The following is a 24947-nucleotide window of genomic DNA, read 5'->3' on the forward strand; positions in this document are numbered from 1 at the left end:
TAGTAGCTAACGGACGATACTCTCTTTCTCCAAAGAGATTTGTCGTATGTTAACATCAATCTGAATATAAAATTAACGATCCTTTTTTCTCTTAATTATAGTAGTTCGATTTTAGATTAAACCTCATTTTGACCCTCTCGTGGTCATATGCGGTTCTTCTTTAAATCATACTATGCTAGTAAAGAGAAGATATATAATTATGAGTATGAACCCATTAGAAGATTTTATCTCTGCCTTTCGAGGCGGTATATGATCACTAGTGGTTTGTTTAACTTTAGAATTGAAATTTAAACTTAATTTCATAGAAGAAATTGTCAAAACTTAAATTAGTGTTCTTTAGAAAAAATTAATTAACAGCGATCGCTATCGTCATGCCCAAATAATTACCAAATAGTGATGTCCCCTCCCTTAAGGGAGATATATCATTTGTTTATAAAGTTTTCGGGCATGAGATTAATACCATAATTAAAAATTAGATCGAACTCTATTTTGATATTCTTAGGTCATATGTGGTTCTATCTTGGATCTAGTTATGATATTCAATGTAGGATTTGTAATCTTAGATTTAAACCCTATTATGGAGGTTTATTTCCACTTCATGAAGTGGTATGACTCTCCTAATGGGATATTTGGTCTCAAGATTCAAATTCAAAGTCGATTTTAAAATTTCCAAAGAAAACTATGTTTAAAAAAAAATCTTGCTTTCAAAATTCCACCAACAACGGGAAGAGATACACTATCAGCGAAGTGTGAGAGAGACTATTTCATTTCGAGTGAGTAATAACTGAAGTAACGAGGGGACTATCACAACCCAACCCGAACATGACAAGTCCTATCATATTGAGGTGTGATAGGCAAATCCCAAGATCTAATTTTGAAATTATTTTAGGTATTTTTGCTAATATTCAATGAAATAAACTACATACTACAAAGCTAGTAAAATATCCAAATATTAAAAATAAAGTCATCCACTAAGTTTCTTTTATTTCAACAAAATAAATATCTACACTATAGTATATGACTATAGGCAAGATCTACAAAACTGAAAATTAAACTAATCATGACTGTAAAAAAATCAAAATAATAAAATACATATAACCTCAAATCTGATCCTAAATTGCTAGTCCACAACCTCTTTCCCCTTCACAGATCTTTAAAATCAGAAGTAAAACTATAGTGAGCTATAACAGCTCAGCAAACCAAATAAACCAATCTAAATTTTTAAATATTTTTTATCAAATATTTTGCTGAAAATTTAAAATTAGTTAATTACAGTTTAACAGACTTTTTTTTTTAAATGTTGTGATTGGGTGTTATCCTTTACCTATTCACGTGATGCAATGATATAACGATTAAGAGTTATAAGGAGTTATTATCGTATCAACAGGCAAAGAGTGACGACTATGTTTATTGAGCTAATAGTTACTAATTATTGATTATTGACTACTGAAAATATCGTGATAGTCATGACTTCTTAGTTATTTAAGTGTGACAACTAAAATAAATGTTACATATTCATCATTACTGTACGGCTTTCTTAATATTGTTGATTTACTTTCATTGTATATATTTTTTATTAATGCATTGCTTTACTATTAATATCGCCAATTTTATTGATGACACTATACTAATATTATTACTAGTATAGATATCAGTATTATTTGATACTATTATTGATTCACTGTACTAATATTTAGCATGTGATATGATAAGTACATGATATACTAAGCATATGATTAAGATATTGATTCAATACTTATATAGAATTATTAGATATTATATATACATCATTATAAGGTTTTATTATATTGGTATAATTTCAAAAGTCTTACCCATGCTTAAATTTTATGGCTTTATATGATTTTTTATTAATTGATAGTACTGATATGATGATCACTTTATCGATTTAACACTGGTATTAGTTTATTGATTCATCCACTATATTATTTTTCTAGCTTCTATAATGTACTATTTTATTATTTACATTCTATTGTAAGCTAGCTACTACATATGAGTTTTATTATTTTTGTACTGATTTTCGATCATATGACTGTTATTATTATGAATTGACTGATGATATGCATACTACTTCTTTACCGTATTTTGAATTCATTATATATGATTTAAATGATTTCAAGTCAGGAGAGAGATTCATGAGTGTGAGACTGATCAGGATTCCACAAGTTCTATTTTTTATTTTAGATATTCTTTTATACTCAGAAATGGAATGACATATTATGATTATTCATGAATATTGCATATGATTTATTTTTGGATCAATGAATATAGATGTGTATTAATATTTTGAATTATAAAATTTATTTTCTTTGTTTATTATTGATAGATAAAACTAGATAGCTCTAATTGTAGTATAATAAAAGATAAAAGAAAAAATTCTTCTAAATTAGATTATGATGCATTACAAAAACTCTGTTACATTTTATTATGTGAATTAAAGTTCATATAAAATTCCTGTTTATTTATTTTCTTTGTATTATTATTTAAATTTTTGTATAACTGCAATGTTATTATTACTCTGCTCTGCACAGTGAATGGTTATATTAAATTTAATAATTTTGAAAAATATTTAATAAAGAAAATATTTAAAAATTAAGATTGATATTTGTAGCATGCTGAGCTAATTTTTCTCATTGTGATTTTGCATTTAATTTTTAGGGCATGGGAAAGATAAGCAGCATGTTGAATAGCAGTTTAAGGAATATGATCTAAGTATGTATGTATTTCTTTTTTTTTTGCTTTTACACAATCTTATTACTCTACATATAATAGAACCTATTCGATTTGTGGGTCTTATCAAGTTGGGTTGTGACACAAGATGCGTCGACGAGTAGGAGTGACGACTCTTACAAGATAGCCATCTAACACCTAACGGTTGATACTGATACAAGATATAAGAAAGCACCATGTAACTAGGTCGATGTCCTGCTTTGTTATTCATAATTGTATCAATATTTGCATGCAATTTGCATGCATTTACATAAGAGCATATTATTTGATTGATAAATAAAATTGATTAAATTAGTATTAAGACTGATATAATATGACACATCATGTGACAGTGATACTGATAGATGCTGATAGACATATTGATGTAACATATTAATATGACATCATGATATGTTATACTCATACATGATATAATGATTGATAAAAATTGATAATAGAACCATCGTTATGAATATAACTGATAGAAAATTAAGGTATGTTTTATTGTACAACTCATGTTATTGGTTGATAGACTTTTTACTAATTTTCTTATAGATTGATATACTTGTTGCTTAGTGAGATAATCTGATTTCACTATTCTACTTGTGATTGATATTGATTGCATAGATTGGTTACTATTCATGTGATAGTAGAATAATTGATATTAATTTGAATTAGGCTTACATATTAATTATTTTGTCTTGCATTGATTGCAGTGCAAATTTTTCTTATCTACTGAGCTTTGTAAGCTCTATGTGATTTTGATTCAGGTTTAAGAAAGAGTCAGAATTCTGCAGAGTGAGGCTGATCAAAGTTTCCAAGTTTTTTTTTTATGCATTTTCTTTTTATTCTATTATAGTCAGGAGCTGAAAGATAAATCAATGTATTGAATGATTTCCTGGCCATTGTAAATCGCATTTTGAAAGAATGAATATAGAATTACGTTTGATGTATATGATTTGTAGTGGCTTTCATTGAAATTATTAATTAATGGATAATTAATGGCTATGGTGGATACTTAAGAAGATTGAAACGATACATTCTTCTAATTTAAATTCTGGGATGTTATAGAACTAATCCTAAATAATCATGTCGATCAAATATCAACACATTTCAATTCTTTTAGATCTTCATATTGTTCTAAAATTTATAAACTTGAGTTGAATTATTAGTAAGAGAATTTAATTATAATTACTAACTTAATGATGATTAAGTTTATTTCAATGAACATTAATTTTAAAAAAAATTACTTAATTATATGATAATTTGAATTTTGATTATAAATTTAATGAAGATTTAAGTTAAATTTACTTACTATCAAAAGAATGAAGCTTAAGCTCACTATAAATTCACCTAATTTATCTTTTGATCTGCCTAAGCCATAAGCTAAAATAATGCAAACATACAATTACTTAAAGTGAGGTCAAAATATCTCATTTGCTTAGGTTTAGGCTTTTAAATGGCTTAGGTCAGGCTTTAGCCCCAACCAAACAATCCTTTAATAATCTATAAGAGATGCTCATCAAAATATAAGTGGAAAACTTAGCTTGAAGACAAGACAACATACATGCTGCAAGAATTACACATATTTGTGCAGCTGATAATAAACTAGGAGTGCTATGCTGGACAGCTTCTCCTTCTTTTCCACAACTAAAACTCTCCTTCTTTTCCCCAACTAAAACTCTTAGACATGAAGAAATTTTACTTAGAGAAATCCATAATGCCCGCCCCCTCTCACGCTTTTGAGAGCATTATATTAATCTATGCTTGTGGGAGCAGTTGAAGATGGAAACCATCTGGGAATCCCAATCCTGGAGTCCTTATTATGTTCCCTCCTCTGATAGCCTTCCACCTGAGTTACAATCCCATGCAAGTTAATTAACTTTCTAATTGATTTGCATTAGAAATAAATATCTGTTTAAGGAGGCATCTCAAGAAAACAAAATCAGTAGGAGGTTTGCTATGATGCACGGACACGGATGCATCGACATAGGCACGACACGACATGGACACAGGACACGGCTTTTTCAGAAAATATAGGACACGGGTATGGCGCGGAGGTTTTCTTTGTCATGTTAGGATGAGTTTTCTTGACGTCATGATTTCAAGGCCCTGTTTGAGGCGACTTTCTTATTGCTTCTTAAAGGAACTTTTTAGTACAAAAATTTTAATTTTTATATTAAAAAATTACTTTAAGAAGCAGTAAGAAAGATTTCCCAAACAAAGCCTAAGAGAGGGTCTAAAAAATGTTAAGAAAATAATAGAGGGCTTATGTGCTAATCAAATCTAACCATAATTTTCCATATTAAGTATCAGAAACTAATTACCTGTACTTAGTAACCAAGCAATGGAGGAAGACAGCCATTTGCAGCTTGCTGAAGTCGGACCCAACACAGAACCTCATCCCTCCACCAAAAACCATAAAATGTTTTGTTCCACCACTAAGCTCAGGTTTATCCTAAAATTAACACAAATTACATCCTAATTAGAATTTAATTTCCAGTCAAATTACCTTCATTTCAATTTATTTTCGTCTCAGCTTCAAATGTTTTTCCCAAACTTATTCAAAATTGACTCAATGATATAAGTCCTAATGAAAATCATAAAATGACAAATTTTAATTGATAATTTCAAACCTTCCATCTCCAGGGATTGAAGGTTAGTGGATCCTTATATATCTCAGGGTTCAAATGAACAGCCGGTGGACAGACCATTATCCCCCACCCTGCTGGAATTGTACATCCTGTATCCATTATAATAAGAACAGGAATAATGTTAGCTACCATTAAGGTGTTTATCGATATATTTTCTTTATGATCTCATGAACATATCAACTTAATTATGTAATAATATGATAAATTTATTTTATTCAACACAGAAAAACACACCATCAATATAATTATACTACAAGGAGCCTACCACCTCTCTGTACCCTTCGAATAAAAAGATGACTTAACTGGCGTGAGAAAATAAGATATATCACAGTAATTTGAGGATTATTGAGTGCAAAGCAGCTTAGGATGGCAAGCAATACAGTACATTTATGTTATGATATATACCATTTATTTGAATGTCTTTCAGAGTTTTTCTGAAAATTCCAGGAACTATGTTTGCCAGTCTCACGGTTTCGTTGATAACCTGCATAAGCGTCCAGATGCAGAGTATAAATTAAGAATTTCCAAGTTTAAAAACCATAAATGTTCTTTTCAATGATGAATTAGATAGGAGTATAGTAGAGTAAGGCTTCATTTGGGACAGTTTTTGTATTGCTTTTTAAAACAACTTTTTAGAACAAAAATTTCAAATTTAAGGAATTTTTTTACTCGAAAGCTGTTTTAGAAAGGAAAAAGAAAACCGTTCCAAAGGAGCTTCCTTTGGGATAATTTTTAACTATTTTTTTTTTTTGGGACATTTAGGCCATTTAAGGCAAACTCACACACACAACGCATACACATAGACTCGAACCTTGGACCTCTTAGTTGGAAGCCTAAGCTCTCAACCAATAGGCCAAGGAGAGTTGTGTTTTAACTATTTTTTACTAATGCAAAAATTTTTTGTACTAGAAGACTGTTTTAAAAAACAAGAAGAAAACTTTCATTTGTGACAGCTTTCTTACTACTTTATCAAGTGATTTCTTAGTACAAAAAATTTTGGAATTTGAAATTTTTGTACTAAAAGTTGCTTTATAAAGCAGTAAGAAAGTCATCCCAAAAGAAGCCTAAGCTACATGAGAAGATGGTATCATTTCTGGTGTGGAACCTGATCGGAAAACCTCCGCGAAACCTGCAACCGAAGACCCTGCTTCCAAAGGAATACGCAATGGAACAGTAACGATAGCTTAATTTTAATAAGTGGAAAAAACTAGCATGCCTCCTCCCTCGACAAGGCATATAACAGGAGACAATTTAACAATAATAATATCGAAAATAACTAAGTATTAAGCAAAGCTAATGATGAAGTCGTTAGGAGCAGAGGTGGAGAATAGGAATTCCTTCAGAGTAGTGGCCACGGTGGCAAGCGTCCAGACAGTGGAAGTGGCCACGTGGCAAGCCGTCGCTTTAGCGATCCGATGTTCCCCAGGAGCTGCTTATTAGCTGGTGCCTGGAACCACATCAGGTTCCCCCCGCTATAGAAATTTCAGGTTCCACCTGAATATGTGAACTGCCTGCATCATCAGGAGGATGATAGGGAAAGAGATCCTCGACATTGAAGGTCTTTGAGGTATGCATAGTGTCTGGCAGATCGACGACATAAGCATTGTCATATATTATATCTCTCGCTCAGAACAATTAGAAATATTATCAAATTATGCACAGTTCATAAGAAATTAATGCGTTACATGTGACAAGAGGTTCTCTTAGCTTACTTGAAATGTGAAGCTCATAGATTTATATTCCTTCCACGTGATTCCGGAATCTGGGTTCTCTCTGCTCATAATAATCCCATCATGTTCTTCCTGTAAGTTACAAATTCCTTTATATCATTTGGTAGTAAACCTTTTTGTATGGTTTGCAAAGAAATTCACTAAATGTCATAAAAATATGAAGCTTTTCTATATATATATATATATACCTTTAGCTTTTCAAGCACTTTAGGATGATCAGTAAGAAGTTTGACGGCGAGGGTAAGAGCAAGGGAGGTGGTCTCAAAGCTTGCAAAAAGAAGTACAAAAATTAGATCCAGAGCTGTAGCCTCTGTTAAAACTGGCTTTTCCCCATTGAGCTCTTCAACTATACAGTCAAAGAAATCCTTGCACTCTTTTGTTGGCGATTTCATCCTCTCTGCTAGAATTCTTTTAAGTACTTTCATTGCTTTTTTACGTCCCTGAAATGTAAGTAGCTGATTCATTACACAAACAATTATGAACATTGAACATGATCTGCTGTTGAATTATTTTATAATGAAAAAAGTAAAAATCATATGAGAATAGGGGCGTCAATTTCAAGTCACGGGTCGGGTTCGGGGCAAAATCCGGAACTGACCCGCACCATTCGGGCAAACCGAACCCAACCCATTTTTGCAAACGGGTCGGTTTTTCGGACCCAATCCTGACCCACCAAGTGAGTCCCCTTCGTTGCTGTTCAACTTTGTTGTTCGCTCCTTGGAAGATGTTCTCGTCCTGTCGGATCGGAATTTAGAACATTTTGATCTGATGCAATGTCGGGAGTTTGCTAGCTATGAAGAACTTTCTCCGTTTCGTGCGCTTCTTCGGCCAAATCCCGCAAATATACCGATCCGGTTCAAAACCGGGTCATTCTCTGGCTTTCGGGGCAACCCGAACCCGACCTAGAATTCGAAATGGGTCTAAAATCAGGACTTGAAACCGACCCCTTTTGAGTTCGGGGTTGACCCAAACGGGCCAAACCCGAAATTTTCGTGTCGGATTCGATTCGGATTTTCATGTCGTGTCCAACATTGACACCCCTATATGAGTAGAGGGTTCAATGCTTATTATTTATTTGGTTATGTTTCACCCACTTTTGAATGGAAAAAAAAACTAGATAACAATGTCCTGAGGAAATTTTGATCGAGATGACTTTAAAATCCATTAGATTTGCTTTGAGTTATGCATATCATATGAGAAATTAGTGTTATAACATGCCTGCAAACACTTATGATACGCAGTTCCTGGAACGTTCACAGGAAAGGAGATTAATCCAGTTATGAAAGCAACAAAATTGCTCCTCAAATCCTCTGATTCACTGGAAGCATCATATCCAATCAACTTCTTAGTAGTGAGGTCAAATATCATCTACATTCACAATAAAACAAATTATTAGAAACATAAATATAATCGTATATTAACTTAAAAGTTGATAGATTACTTGTTGAAACTAAAGTTTCATTTGGAACCGGTTTTTTACTGCTTCTAAAAATAACTTCTTAGTACAATTTTTATACTAAAAAACTGCTTTAAAAAACAATAAGAAAGCCGTTCCAAACGAAGCCTAACTTACAGCTGAGATCATATCTTTGAGCTCAATGCTTGACTCGCGAGACCATAAGCCGAGTCTGTCACGAGACAGCTTCTCCATATCTTGAAGCATAGTCACTTTTAGGTTTTCAGGGCCAAAAAGCCTAAGAACCAAAGCCTTAAGGTATTTGTACATGTAACCATCCAGTTCAGCAACGTTTTCTTTTCCAAATATCTCTTTGAATGTTTCAGGATAAGAGCTCTTAAACAGTTTTCCCTCTTGCTGGAATACCAAGTGGTTCAGCTCCGGGTCGGTCGATATAACAATGGGTCGGCCGACTAAGCTGGTCTTGAACACTGGTCCATATCTATATAAGCCGGTTCTCCGGAGGAGGAAAAGATTAGGTATTTCACATACAATTTTATGTTTAAAGGAATTCAATTTTATTTCAAATAATTTATTAGGCTGTGAAAAATTTTGACAGATGCTTCTTGTATAGATAAAAATTCAAATCATTTTCATTAAGAAAAAAAAATATTAGAACCTCGTATAAGTAGAAGATAGAATAAACCATTTTTAGATCTAATATGATTTGAGTATAATAAATAAATAATTAGTATTGCATTTATTTTAAAATAGATTCAATAATTTTAAAGTCTATCGTGATAAAAATTAGATTAGAATTTTCTAGCAATTTTTTTTTTTTCATAACTATAAAACATTATTTATACAGATAAGATAAAAAAAAAACTATTGTATTATTTTAATGACTTGTATTATTGCTTTAAGAATATATGTGTTCTAATGCATAAGGAGCTCCTCATATAACGGTTATTTTTAAATGAATAAAGTTTCATTAACATTTCAGCGAAATATTTCATAAATACTTATCTTGAATTACAATCTTATCACCTGCACGTGCTTCTAATTATGTATAATTAACTGGACATAATAGAAAGCGCTTTTCCCAAGGGAGTAGGGACAATGTACTTACTACTTTTTATGCTTCATTAGAGATAATTTTCTTAAGCTTTTGTTGGGACGGAGTTCTTACGGTTTTTAAAGTAATTTTTAGTTCAAATTTTTAATTTTTGCATTAGAAAGTTGCTTTAAAAAATAATAAGAAAATAGTTCCAAACGAAACTTTATTGTATTCTAGAGCAATTTTTTAGTCCAAAAATCTCTTGAACTAATTTTTTTTACTAAAAAACTGCTCTAGAAAGCAATAAGAAAAGCTATCTCAAATGAAGTCTTAATTTAGAGGATCTACTTATAAGTAAAGCCACATCTTAAGGACAAATTTATAAATTGAGCCCCAATCTTTAAAAGAAAAAAACTTTAGATTCAAGTATTCTAATTAATAAAATTTAAAAATGATAAATTTCATAATTACTAAATTTATTTGAACTTCATGTAATATATGATTATTCGATTAAATTTTATCTATTAAAAATATTTCTATTTATTCAAAAAATAAAAAAAAAACCAACAAAATATTACAATAACAAAACAAAATTCAGTAAAAAATATACATATACCATGACCAACATGTAAATCAAAAAAAAAAAAAAAAAGCAAACATTAGTGTAGTAAAATGCAGAGCAATGCACCTCTTCATCCTTTCTTTGACAAATGGAGAGATATCGAAGGTTGTATATGGAGAGAAGAACTGGATGGTTTCTCCTAGAAGAGGCCAGCCCATGGAACCAGGAGGGAGTTTTCCTCTGTAGCTTTGGTTCCTCCATCTCTGTAACCACCGTATCAGCAAGATGGTGATCAAACCACATAAGGCCATGGCGTAAGTATTCATATTTATTTGCCCTGCGAGTCAAAACCTGCAAACTTAATATATGGGAAAGAAGAGGAAGGAAGAGTAGTTAGATACTAATGCACATGGAAATGGCAGAAAATAAGGAGAGAAGCAGGAGGAGAGATCCAGGGACTGAACTATATGGTGAAGGGAGCTTACCTGAAGAAGTTTAAATAGGGAAACTTACACTGCCCAATATTTAAAAAATGCCACCTTCTTTAATATACTGTATTTTTAAAACTTAAATTTATAAAGAGACATTATCCCCGTTCAAAGCGATATGGTAGCCATGAGAGATTATTATGTGCGGAATCCGGATACAGAGAACAGTTCAGTTTTGTGACTGTGAACAGTAAAAGAACAATCAGTCACAAAACTGAACGGTTCTATATGTCCGGATTCCAATTAATAATCTATCGGGTAGCCGCACAACATTTTTCAACGGTAATTGTCCTTTTTAGAGGATTTTGATTTTATATGCCTCATATTATTTAAAATTGTAGAAATATGTTGACTATTTTGTTTCTTGAGAAAATATGCTCGAATTTTCTTTTTGGACGGCAATATCTTCATAATTTAAAGAGATGCTCAAATATATAAGTAACTTTTCAAATAAAAAACCTTATATTTTTAGTGTCTTCCTCTTCTCTAACAATTCTCATTCGTAGGTGATGCTTGTGAGACAAATTTTCAGTGCTAGGTTTTCATCTCCTTCTTTATCTCTAGCTAGGCGGCAATTAATTTTAAAGGTTAATGATGTCATACATTTACACCCTGAATCTTAAACCTAGGTCATTCATAACTTATTGTGACTTTGATTGAAATATATTTGACTTATGATTAAACTCTTTAAAACTTATTCGAAATTTGTTTGTATTTCAAAATCAGGATTGAATACTAGCAGACTAAGGCTTCGTTTGAGATGGCTTTTTTATTGGTTTCTAAAACGGGGTTTTAGTACAAAAATAAAAAATTTGGACTAAAACTCAGTTTTAGAAAGCAATAAAAAAACCGTCCCAAACGAACCCTAAGCTTCAATCACAGTTCGATCAAAGTCCAAAAAATTTTGATTAATATTGGAGCATTGTTTAATAACCTCCATTATTTTTTTTAATTTATTATTATTATTATTATTTAATAATCTCTAATAAGGTTGATCAAATTCCAATCAAAAGTTCCATGAAATTTTGCATGAAAAATTCATATATATATATAAATGGGTTCAAATTTATGTACTTTGTAGTGATATAACTATATTATTGTTGTTGTTAATTATAGTTGTATCAAAGTTTTTTGCTACTATGTTATAATTATTGTGATTGTACTCAACAATATTATTGTAAAAAATTATAACGACTTCAATTTAATATAAGGTTTATAATTAATATTTTATATTTTGTTATGTTTTCTTTATAACATATAATATTTTAGGGCTATTATTCTGCTATAATATGTTGGTTAAATTGTTCGAACCTTATTCGGACATTGAAAAAATATTTAGTCATGTGTCCCCAGGAAATAAAATAGCTATTTTTAATTTTTTTTATTTTTTATATAATTTCAGGCATAATGAGGCATATAAACTAAAATTTAACTTTAATTATTTTCGTGGTAAAGTTTTCCTTTTATTTTTCATATTTAAAGAAAACGTTGATACAAATTTCTCTTAAAATTTACTTGTAAATTATAATTTTATTTTTACTTTTAAAAAGTTAAATTTAATTTAATTTATATATTTAGAATAATTACTTTGAGACCTCTCAAAACGTTGCCCTATTTTGATGCAATTTCATATGCTATTTTGATAAGCCATACTTGACAAAATGTAAATTTAATATTAAAATTAAATAAAAGTTATTTTTCAAAATTTATTTTAAATTTATAATTTTATTTTTATTATTAATTTAAAACCAAATTTAAAATTTCAATTCAATCTTAATTTAATTTAAATATGCACCTTTAAATTAAATTAAGATTTAATAAAAATAAAATTAGAATTTAAAAAATAATTCTAAAAGAAAGTTATATCAACATTTTATTTTAACATGAAATACAAAAGAAAATTTTAATGCAAATTAAGGTTTCGTTTGGGATTACTTTCTTACTCATTATTAAAACAAATTTTTAGTGCAATTTTTTTTAATTTTATACTAAAGAGTTATTTTAAGAAGCAGTAAGAAAGACTCGTTTTGAATTTTGAGACGGCTTTATTATTATTTTTTAAAATATTTTTTTTAATAAAAAAAATGTTTGTATTTAAAAATTATTTTAAAAAATAATAAAAAAATTATCTTGAGTAAAGCATAAAATGTCGACAAGGTCTCCTAAAAATAAAAAAAACGCTTTTATGTTAAGATGATAGGAAAGGAGATCTCAATTTAAAATTACGCCGCTTACAACTAAAATACGTAAATTATTAGTTAGTTCGGTTGCTGTTGAGCAGCCCTGCACAAGTTGTCAGCCAAATAAAAAATAAAAAAAATGCATTGCATTGTGCATCTCAAAGCACATATATCCCTGAGCCTGAAGTACGACTAATTAAGAATTAATCATGGATTAACTGCCAGTAATCATGTTTCTTAAGTTTAAGTACAAAAGTCGATTCTATTCTTTGAAGAAGCAAGGTTAATTAATGTGCTTATCAATGCTTTAATCAAGGCTAAAAGAAAGGTTTGCTTCTTGTGGTGGAGTCACAAGGGACTGAATATTGAAGTTTGAAGAAGCCAAAAGTACGCTTCTAGTTCTCGCTTGCACCACGCTGAGAGCTACTTGGTACCCACCGATTCCCTTCCGTTTTCCACGGGCATTTAGGTTTCGTTTGGGACGACTTTCTTATTATTTCTCACAATAATTTTTCAGTATAAAAAGTAAAATTTTTGTACGAAAATGCTGCTTTAAGAATCAATAAGAAAGCTGTATATTACAAGAAATTCATGAATTTCCGACGGTCCAGACCGGCGATTATCATAAGCTTTCCAGTGGTTTTGTAAAAAACCGGCAGCTTTGCGGCAGTTTAAAATCCGCCGGTAAAAACCACGTAGGAAACCTTTTCCGGCGGTTTGTTTCCGATGGTTTTACGCATCAGCGGTTTACGTGCGGACCTTACCGCCGGTAGTTTTCCGGCGGTCATAATGCCGGTGACCGCCGATTATTTATCGGCGGCATATATACCAGATCTTTAACCGCCGGTTTGGTCGGATTTTTTTGGCGGTGAAACCGCCAGAATATCGTCGGCAACGAACCATCGGTTTACCGGGGTGTTAACTGAAGGAATTACCGGTGACGCCACCGCCGACGTATTGCCGGAGAACCGTCGGAAACCGTCTGTAAGTCGCTGGAAAATACCGGCGGTAATAGTAATCTTTTGGCGGCTGATATTAGCCATACGGTATCGAGGTTTCCGGTACAAATATGAGGGAATTAAATTATTCGTTGGATTAGTTTTCTTGAGAAGACCAATGAAGTCATTGAAACAATCATGAGGAATATTATATTCAGTTTTAATACTTAGCATCCTCACTACAATCGATAATTCCGAATGAGTTTTGCAACCGTCCCAAATTGGTTTTTGAGGTACATGTAATAACTCAAATAATTTTTTAGTTTATGTATTTGGTGACTCTTTCACACTAGCCCTTAAATTCGGACATGCTGCATCAAAAATAAGTTTTTCATACGGTCTAGTCATTTAATCTTCATCAAATGTTTCAAAAGCTATGAATGGACTGGCATGAGTATCTCTTTGTGGCTCGTACTCGCCATGTGAGGTCCAAATCCAATAGTCTGAAAGAAATCCCTTACGATATAAATAAAGCTTCGCATCATCGAGCGTGAGAAATGCTTAATTTTTATGCTTCGAACATGAACATATGAACATTTTATTGAACTTAAAGGAATGTAGTTGAGATGCAACTTGAATGAAAGTCTCAACTCCCTCTATAAATTCATTTATCAATCATCTTCGACCCGGTAACAATCTGTTATATATCCAACATCTCTCTTCTTGTATAGTCATTTGGACGTTGAAGCAAACGTCCCCCTACATAGTTATGAAATCAATTATTAGAAGATATGCACACTGAATAAGTGTACGTGTTATACTTTTGAATAAGTATACTTGAATTGGAATGCATTGTAGGTCTCACAATAAAGCATTGTAGGTCTCACAACCATGTCAACTATTGTTTGATCATGCCCTAATCATATTCAATATTGGTGGAACAAACATGACCTTTAGGATTGCAAAGTTTACTTTAGTAATTGGGTTGAATCTTTAAGTATTTATAAATGATGCTTAGTTCACGAGAATGACAAGAAGTAGCAGGCTATTTGAAAGGTAGTTCTATGGGGGTAAGAGTCTCAGGAACATAGACATTGAAAACTAATTGAATGAAGTGCATTAACAAAAATGATTTATGAAATCTTAGGTTGTGCTTCTTTGAAGATGGCATCCTTCTTAACCATGAGAAGCACAATGTTGTCTTCGTTAAAATGATTCTCAATGTCAAAGCTTAGGATGTACTTTTTTAGATACCTGTGGGGTATGATGTAATATGAGATGATATTATGAGGATCAAAAAGAGACATGTTGCACTATGAGGCATACTTAGTAGGGAAAAATGCCTTAGTCCAATACAATGTAATTGTATATATATTATCACTAAGGTAGTTAGCTTATGAAGAAATGAAATGAATTTTATTTTCATTTTAGAGTTAAGAAATAGTTAAATAAGGTGGGGAGTAGGTAAATAATATTAAAGAATAAATAAGATTAGAGTAGAAGTAGATGCATTACCAATCTTCCACAAAGCTTTTTTATATAGGCCATCTTAAAAGAGGACGAATGAGGATTAAGAATAAAGGGAGAAGGTGCCTACCATTGACCCAACCTTTGGTTATGAAAGAACAAATGATAGGAACAAAATACCCATATTTGAAAGAATAAATGATTAGGAGTATGAAAGAACAAATGATTAATTAAACCTATGAGTATGAAAAAACATTATTGCCAATCTAGCTCTAACCCAAGCCCTAGTACCTAAACCAAACTCCACACTCAACCAACCTCGCGATCGAGACGCGATCGGAGGGAGCGTCTTGATCGCGAGAGGGCGGAGGAGACGGGGGCGACTGTCTGAAGGGACACTACAGGAAAACTATCTATTACCGGCGGATTTTCCGGCAGCTTTCCGGCGGACTGATTTCCGGCGGCGTTTCCGGCGCATTTCTGACGGATGTCTATGAGATATTTCCGACAAATTTTTTTGCTGATGTTCCGACGGCTTTTCCGGCGTTTTACCGATAGATTTGTTACCGGCGGAATTTCTGGCGAAGGCGGGCAGGCCACGTTTCACGCGGGGCGAGCTGGGGTGGGCTGGGGACCTGGGGTGGAGCGTGGATGGGGGCCGTCCGGTTGGCCGGAAATGATTTTTTTTTTTACTTTTCTTGACATTCCGTCGCTTTAAAAATTCGACTGAAATATTTTTCCAGCGTAAAATCCGTCGGAAATTCGCCGGAAAGATTTCCGGCAAATTATTTTGCGCCGGAAGTCCTTTTCCGACTCGCGTAAAACCGGCACAAATAATTTCGCCGGAAATCCGTCGGAAATTCTTGTTTCTGACGGATTTTGGGCATTTTCCGACGAATTTTGTCCGCCGGTAACACGCGTTTTTCCTGTAGTGGGAGAGAGAGAGAGGACGATGCGAGTAAATGTATGGAAGGCTAGGGATGGCTAACTTTAGGGCTTTTTTGGCTGTGTTCCGGCGGTTCTGACCATCGAAACAAAATCACTTAACACCGGCGGTTTAAACTACCGGTAAAGCGCCGATAAGAACTAATGCCGGCAGACTAACCGGTAGTTATTTGAGTGTCGCTAATTTCAGCGGAGGTCAATTAAATAACCGCCGGTTAAACTGCCGGTAAACACCGGCGGTCTAACCGCCGGAAATTCATGAATTTCTTGTAGTGGTCCCAAACGAAGCCTTAAGCAGCTGGTCCTACAAAGGAGATTTTTTTAACAAGAGCTTATATTAACCTTAAATTAGGACAAGGAGTTCATTGAATTATATGAAGAAATCGAATTTTGTGAAGAAAATATTAACATATTTGCGCATCTAAAGTGCCATAATGATATTAGAATTATGCGATATGGAGCTTTTGATTTATCTCACAAAGACATTCACTCTAACTATAAAGCACTCAAGCATTAGAGTTCAAATGATCCCTTCACCAATTCCAAATTTTTTTAATTCTTATTCTACTTGTTTTTAGATATGGAAAATACTTCAAGATCCATAGGTGCGTAACGTATCACCTCTCAATGAGTAAATTTTCCCTCTATGGTTGTGGGTAAAACGTATCGTTGGAGTGCTCTTTTATGAAGCTTTAGGTTTTTACTAGCAGCACAGGAGCCTTTCAGGCCGCCCAATAAGGCTTCCATATACATTTTCGTATGAAACTTTCTTAGACTTGGAGTGATTAGTGAACACTAAAAAAACTTATCCATTTGGTCTGGGCTAAGGACATCTTGATTACTCTTAGGGGATACGACAGAACCAACACACACACAACAGATTGTTTTCTGAGATAGTTTTTATGAGTAAAAATCTTTTGAAAAGCTCTGTACAGTCATTGGGTAGTTCTTGAGCCTTGTGCTTGAAGGGGGGCTATCAAAGCTTGTGTTTGATGATGTTGGTCAAAGCGATTGTGACGTTTAATTAGGATATTATTTTCCACATAACAAGTAAGATTTGTTTATATTGGAGCTAGCTAGAATTTTTTCTCTTTGAGAATTTCATGAAAAAGCTACATTGCTACAGTGATCGAACAAAGTTTATTAATTAATAAAATGAAGAGAAAACACTGTCCATGATCTTTCTCCCTTGTCTTGTCTTCGGTTCCCCTTCCTCTTCATTCTCCTGGAATAACAGACAAGTGCATGGGTGCAAGAGCTAGCTTTTATTTGGACCAAACAAGTTGATATCAATGTCACAGTATTTTGTGTTTCGTGCTCTACTGTGATATATATGAGATAGGCTAGAGCTCTACTCGTTTATGGGCTTGCGAGCCGAGCTTATCGAGCTCCAGAGTCAAGCTCTAGTTTGTGCTTGGTTGAGGCTCGGCTCGAGAGCTAGCTCGATTCGCTATTAATATTTTTAAATTTTTTTAATTATTCAATTTTAACCCACCTAATCCCGCTTAAAAATTAATACTAAATGTTTTAATCTTCCAGCCTAATCCCTCTCGAATTCGAGACAAATAGCGCTCGAGGCGGTCACATTTGCTGGTGCCCCGTACTGTTGAGACGAGTGCAGAAGGCGTTGAGACGGACAATCCATCGCGGACAAGACGGTTGCGGAAAACGCCGTAGGCTCGCGATTTTGAATGGCGGGCGAATTCGAGTTTCTTGATGAGCCCGTTTCAATGTCCCGAGTCGAGCTCGAGCTCAAGTTTGAGCTCAGTATTGGACTCACGAATCGAGCTGGAACACCCCCTGACTCGAGCTCGACTCGACTTATTTACACCCCTTATATGAGACAATGATGTTACCACCTAGTCTTCGGGTTTATCGTCGGAAAGGCTAGCTACATAGTTTAGATGCTTAAAAAAAGCAATTTTGTTCTTATCATAAAAACATTCTAATTTTCATTTGAATAAATATTCGTTTTCTCTGAAACTTCATGAGAATGTGAATGGGAGAAAGTTTTTATTATTGCGTTCTTCTCTGCGGTCGAAAAAGCGATTAATATTATTTTAAATTTAACTGGTTAATATCAACTAAAATTTTGGTTGATACTTGATCCGACCGAAATGCCCGTTACAACTGTAGACGCAGGTTGCCTACATGAAGAAATGAGCATTATGACTTTTTACTGTTTCTAAAATAATTTTTTAGTAAGAAAATAAAAATTTTATACTAAAAAGCTCCTTTAAATAATAAAAAAGCAATATCAAATGAAGCCTTAGTTATACAACTTGATTAATGACCGATTTTCATATAATTGTGTAAATAATGATCGAATCATTGTCAAACTGATTTTCTCATTGTTAGAGGTTTATGAAGGTTTGTTAAGCGAGAAATTATTAGGTACGGAGTGCGGACGGGAGAACCGTCTGCACACTAGTATAAAACAGTGTTCGGTACCGTTCGGTACCACTCGATACTGCTGGGTACCACTCGGTACTCTGTGTCTGTGCAGACGGTTCTCACCCCGTCTGCACTCCGCACCTAATAATTTTTCTTGTTAAGCTGGGTTCTTAGTTTAAAAGTTCATCCAGTTTACGCAGACTTATTATTTCATTAATGGGCAAAATTCAGTTTTTTATGACTTAAATGACCAATTAAAGGTTAGTGGCAACTCCTTATCACTTTTGAATTATCCACTCAGGCTTCATTTGGGATGATTTTTTACTGCTTCTTAAAACAGTTCTTTAGTAGAAAAATTAAAAAAAATTATACTAAAAAGTTGTTTAAAGAAGCAATAAGAAAACTGTCCCAAACGAAATCTTAATCATCGTTTTTTATATTTTGACAAATTTGGGTCGGTATTAAGTTGACGAACACTTGATTGAGATTAACTTTAGGTTAATATGTACTTTGATTGGTAAGATTTATCAATTCTCTAAGAAAAAGACAAAGCGACCAAGATAAAAGAGAGATGCAAATGGAGAGAATATATGCTGAATATTGGATTGTGCTCCTTTGGACTTAGTTGATGTTAAGATAGAGAGAAGGTCCATAATTTAAAGAGTAAAAAGGCATTAAGTTGCAAAAAATGCCTCTTAAAGTTCTTAAGAATAAAACAGGGTTATTTATATGTATAAACCTCGATAATAGGCTGACCATAAATAGGTGAGTATTTAAAATCTGGATGATTATTACTACAACAAAAGATATATAAAGATCATGAACCGGACGCTATTGGAATATGGATGTGTTCAATATTGTGAAGTGCGATACTGTGGGAAAATAATTTTTTATGCTTAAAGTCCATCCATATTTGGGGTGCTCCTACTCTTGTAATCGAATACGACATTGAGAATAAAATACTATCTAGAAAGATTAACAAATTATTCTATAATGGATTCAGATACGAAAATAGGGTTTTGAAAACTATTTACTTTCATAATTAAATACAAATAGGGGAATGACATATCATTTTGAAAGATAAAAATGTCATTTCATAATAGTATTTATTTAAAGATGATAAAGGAGTTTTAAAAATTCTTCATTTTTGTTATCAAATATCACAACGATCGTATCATCCCTCGAAAGATGAAAATAATATTCTACGAAGTGATTTGAATAGAAAAATGAGTTTTTGAATTCATCTAAGTTACTAGAGATTTTCTCCTATGTTATTCTCATAAGATAGGGTTTATTTTAATATGGAGTTATATGTTCTCATAGGCGGATCCTCATAGAGCCTAGGGTAGGTATTTCCTCAAAAAAGAAAAAAAAAAGCTTATATAAAAGTCAAATTTGAAAATTTGAACCATCTAAAAAAAAAATTTTGTCAAAATGGTTGAAGATATATACTCTTAGAATGATATCTTTCTCTTTAAAAAAAAAAGTGCTTACTTTCTAGTTTGTATAAAGTATGAGGTAAACTTATCCAATATTGGAGAAAGAAGTGACTTTTAGTTTATAAGTTGGGTTTGTTTTGCCTTGGGTTTGACAATGAATTGATGCAAGAGTCGTAGGGATGGCTATGTAGTAGGCAAGCAACTTTAGGAAATGATAACCTTTATTTTTTCTTTGGAAGATATATGATAAAAATTTCCTCTTATAAATTTGATAGTATTATATTGGCTAAATTAAAAAATATATATTTTATTATTATTACTATTTGTTATTAATATTATTTATTAATATTATTGTTGTTATTGTTGTTGTTTAGTACTTTAATTAACTAAAATTTTGCCCATCCTGAAAAAAGAAGCTGGATTCGTATGTTTCCCATAAAGCCAAGCCTTTATAATTAATTACATCTTAGGAAAATTAAATCTCCTAAGGATACTCTTGATTAAAGTAGTGACGAATATTTTCCTTAGACTTCAATGATTAAGACAAGGATAAGGATGTTTGCAAGCTTTGTTGAAAGTGCAAAACAATTGTAATTATATTTTCTTTGGGAAATTTTGAACATAATTCATTTGAATTTCTTTTGGTTTGTAGTCAAACCTATCATTATGAACGACATATCACTTTGGGTGGTGAAAATATTATTTCCTAATAGGTTCAAGTTACAAAACAATGAATTTTTATCGAGACCACCATAATCAAATTTAGAAGAAAATTGCATATGATTTCGAAGAATCAAAATGGCATTCGATTGTATATTTAACTATGATAGTTAAATGCTTTATCATCAATTATTATAATCAAATCGTCGTAGTGAACTACATATGACATCGAAATGTCAAAATGATCTTCAAATACATATCTAGCTACAATAATCTAGATACACTTATTATTAATTTCATGTACAAATCTTTCAATAAGAAATAGTGTATTTTTCTTGTAAGTTGGAAGGCGCCATATATTATTGAATATGTTGAACATAATGATAATAATTATCTTTGATTTTTATTTTCCCAACTAAATAGAATGAGATTTGATTATTGCTGGGGTCTTGAATCTCCTACGAAGACAAGCCTTAATATATAGTTAATTACATCAAAGGGATTTTGAGTTTTTTACCATACTCCCAATTAAAATAATGGTAGAAATTGTATTTTTTGAATTTTCTAATAGTGATATGAAATGAGTGAGGTTGAATTTTCAAACTCGACTCGTGAGCTCGATAAATTTGGCTCGCGAGCCCATAAACGAGTCGAGCTCAAACCAACTCGCGAGCCTGCTCGGTTCACTAACACCCCTATTCTCTCCCATCAATTAAAGTATCTCACCAAAACTCACTCTAAATTCCTACTATGCTATTGAATTTGCACTAACATGCCAATTCATAATATCTTTGAGATTTTCCTATTATAATTCCTAAAATCCTAATTTGATGTGATATCTCTTTAAGCAATTCTTCAAATTCTATGTAATTCCCCATCAATAAAATAGAAACCATGTTTCACACCTAATCTCGTATCTTTCTTCCTCTAATTTCCTCAGCACTCACAAGTTTTTCAATCCTTAGATTTTTTTTGAAACAACTTTTTTATTGTTTTTTAAAGCAGCTTTATAGTAAAAGAAATTTGTACTGAAAAAATGTTTTAAGAAGCAGTACGAAAGTCGTCCTAATTGAGAAAAATTATTCTGTCCGGATAGCGTACCGAGGGTACCGCGTTCGGTACCGAGCGCCCAGTGAGGTGGCGCTTTTTTATTGGTCTTAATTTGGACACGTTCGGTGTCTGGACCCAATAATCACTCCCCAATCGAAGCCTTAGTTAATTTACAATATTCATAATTTGCAAGTTTAGAAACCGCAAGAGTAGCAATCTATGAACTATTTAATTGATGATAGAATGCTTATTTGGATCTGAAATGGTTAATCAACTTGTAAGGGTGTATAGGCCGTGCTGAAATTTAATCTCCATTGAGCCCGAAATCAATGATAATGATGTATTGGGCAAGGTGGGCTATCACTTTTTGAAAACTTAAGAATCTCTATTGCTATTGCAACGAATGGGCTTAATGATTCCTGAATTTGATTACTGATCTGTCACATGCTTTAGATTAGCTTTTCACCCCCTTTAAACAAGAGTGGAATAGCCACTTACTTATGAACCATCTTTTTGTCCTCGTTGAAGACTTGAAGCAAGAAAAAGAAATCATAACAACATATGCTGGCTTTTATTAAAGCTGGTCCCCTCCCCTTAAAAAAAAAAAACAGCATTATGGCTACCATTTCAGTTCATTGTTAAGATTTTCAAACTTACGAGACGATTTAGCTTGGATTGAGCTTGAATCGAGCCAAACGAGTCGAGGCATTAGTCAAGTTTTTGGCTCAACTAATATCATGTCGATTGAATTGAGTTAGCATAAGATCAGCTCAAATACGCACACATACATATAATCTATCTTAAAATGTCGAAAATACAAAGAATAAGGAATGTATATCAATGTTTTGATAGAGTATAGGATGTTTTGTCTAAAAAATTTGGAGTGGCTCAATTTAAGTTCAAGAATTAGTAAGTTCAAAGATAAGCAAGATAAAGGCAAATAAAAAATGTGTAGGTTGCTTATAGGATGGTCCAAGGTTTGTCTAGCACTCGAGAATGAGCACAACTAAATATCTTGTAACTCACGAAAAAATCTCTGTAAATTCCTCCAACCCAATGAGCCTCTTCCTCTAAAAAAATCATAATTAACCAATTTTTATAAATATCTTACAACTCACTAAGAAACCTCCATAAAATTCTCCAACACAATGAATCTCACCCTCTAGATAATTCATATTAAATCATTAATGAAGAACTATATGATAAAACTCACAAAGGGACCTAAACATTAATTTAACAGGAAAATTACATGTTCTTAAAAAACTAAAAGCTCTCTAAAAAATATTGTCTTTGAAATAAAAACTACGAGCCAATAGTTCTATCTATTACAGTCAATAAGAAAAAAAAAACAACAAAGTGAAAGCAAGCAAAAGGGACCAACTGGTAGAAATAAATAGCATGAAGGACCACAACCAAGGAAGAAGCCACACAAACCAGGAACAAGCCACCTGCAGGAAAAAAAAAAAGAAATAAACAAGATAACAAGGCAGCTACAACCAAGCAACACAACAAACTACAGGAAAAGCCTCCATTGGACCACAACCAAAGCCAACAACACAAACAATAAGTAAAAAGCGGACGAGCGAAAAACAACACCCCACCCAGCAAACCCAAAGACTAACAGAAACCCACAAACCCCCAAGAAACCCAACCATCGAGCAAACCACATGGCACAACCACCAACCAAACCAGGCAAATCCAAAGCCAGAATTGGAGCACCGGACCAACAACAGAGAAAAACAAGAAACACAAAAAAAAAAAAATTACTTCCTTTTGAATTTACCCTCTACTTTGATATGTCACAAGATAACTCAATAACTACGTAACTAAAAAATATATTTGTCCAAAATATTTCTCAAATCCTTGATAATTCACATTGAATTTAACCTCAGAGTGCTTCTCTTTGTGCATTTTTCTATTTAGAAGAAAAAAAGATCAAACACAATCAAGTTCATCATTTCATTATGCTCTATAAATTCATAGACCTAACCTTTTTTGTATTAAAATGTGTCCACTATCTACTCACATGTGATGATTATTGCTTCAGCTTCAGTGGCATTGTTAAACAAAATATTTTGATAGGTCTAACCTTCTTTTATTAAGCATCTTAATTGAAGGTGGTTACATTTGAAATTTCCCATCTTGCAATTAGTGGAGCGGTTGAAAATGTTTAAAAAAAATAAAAAAACCTTTTTTTATTAGATTATATAGATAGGAGAAGAAAGTTTTAAAATAAAATGTAATTAAAAAATAAATAAATGTGAGGAATAATAGCAACAAGCCATGTAGGATTCCTTCACGTTAAATGACCAAAGAATGTTCCACATCATATTAGCAAGTTCGAAATTGAGCGCTCTTTGGGTTACATTAAGGTTATCAACTCCTGGGGGTGATTCGATCTGTCAATCCAACTTAAAATTTTTTGAGTTTGAGTTCATCTGTTTAATAAATGAGTTGGATTCGGGTCGTGCATTCCAATCCATTTATTAAAAGGCTCAGGTTTTGCTTAACCCGCCAATTCGATTTTGACCAAAATTGATTTGTTTAATTTTTTTAATTTAATTTATTTATTGGTATAATCTTCTTATGTCTTATTAATTAAAGTAAAATGTATGATTAATAAGCTAATAAAAATATTTTTTAATTAAAAATAGGATATCATGTTAGGTTAAATTTTGGTTCAATTTTTTCATATGTTTATTAAACGGGTCGGATTTTGATTAATTGGATTCGAGTAGGATTAATTTTGGATCGGACACTAACCTGACCCGTTTTAACACCCCTACCTAGTTCCATTAGTTGAATATGCTCTAATATCAGCTATAATCTGAGTCAACCTCTCTTTGGTTGCATTATATGTATTTATATAATGACTTGATAATGTCATTCTCTGAGCTAAAAAAAAGTTGTTGACTTAGCATTGCAGTACCAGTAGCTTTCCATATGAAGGAAGTTAGCAACTAGCCCACTTGAATAATCACTAGGGCTAATTGATTGGCAACCCATACCAACTTGGGACGAGTTGTTAGGTCATAATCGTCCACTTGAGGCAAATTTATTTGTAGACTAACAACTTACTTTTAAGTTAAGATAGGGTTGACCAATGCAACTTAGCTTGAATTTGGTTGACTTGGCCTGAATCGGGCCAACTTTGCTTAAACTCAATGTGTATGTGTGCACGCGCACATTTATACACATTGGAGATTTTTCTCTCTCTCTTATATATATATATATATATATATATATATATATATATATAT

At 32.6% G+C, this 24947-nt stretch overlaps 1 protein-coding gene across 1 annotated transcript; it reads right to left on the reverse strand.

Moving 5' to 3' along the window:
- Positions 1–4488: 4488 nt before the first annotated feature.
- LOC110096728 (cytochrome P450 87A3-like) lies at positions 4489–10437 on the reverse strand. Its single transcript, XM_020822791.2, has 9 exons — positions 10253–10437; positions 8685–9009; positions 8330–8479; positions 7300–7551; positions 7094–7183; positions 5787–5865; positions 5364–5470; positions 5055–5185; positions 4489–4579 (listed from the first exon to the last, which is right to left on the reverse strand). The coding sequence occupies exons 1-9, from the start codon at positions 10435–10437 to the stop codon at positions 4489–4491; spliced, it is 1410 nt and encodes a 469-aa protein (XP_020678450.2).
- Positions 10438–24947: the final 14510 nt, after the last annotated feature.

The sequence above is a fragment of the Dendrobium catenatum genome, unplaced genomic scaffold (assembly GCF_001605985.2).
Source record: "Dendrobium catenatum unplaced genomic scaffold, ASM160598v2 fragScaff_scaffold_631, whole genome shotgun sequence".
Lineage (NCBI taxonomy): Eukaryota > Viridiplantae > Streptophyta > Magnoliopsida > Asparagales > Orchidaceae > Dendrobium > Dendrobium catenatum.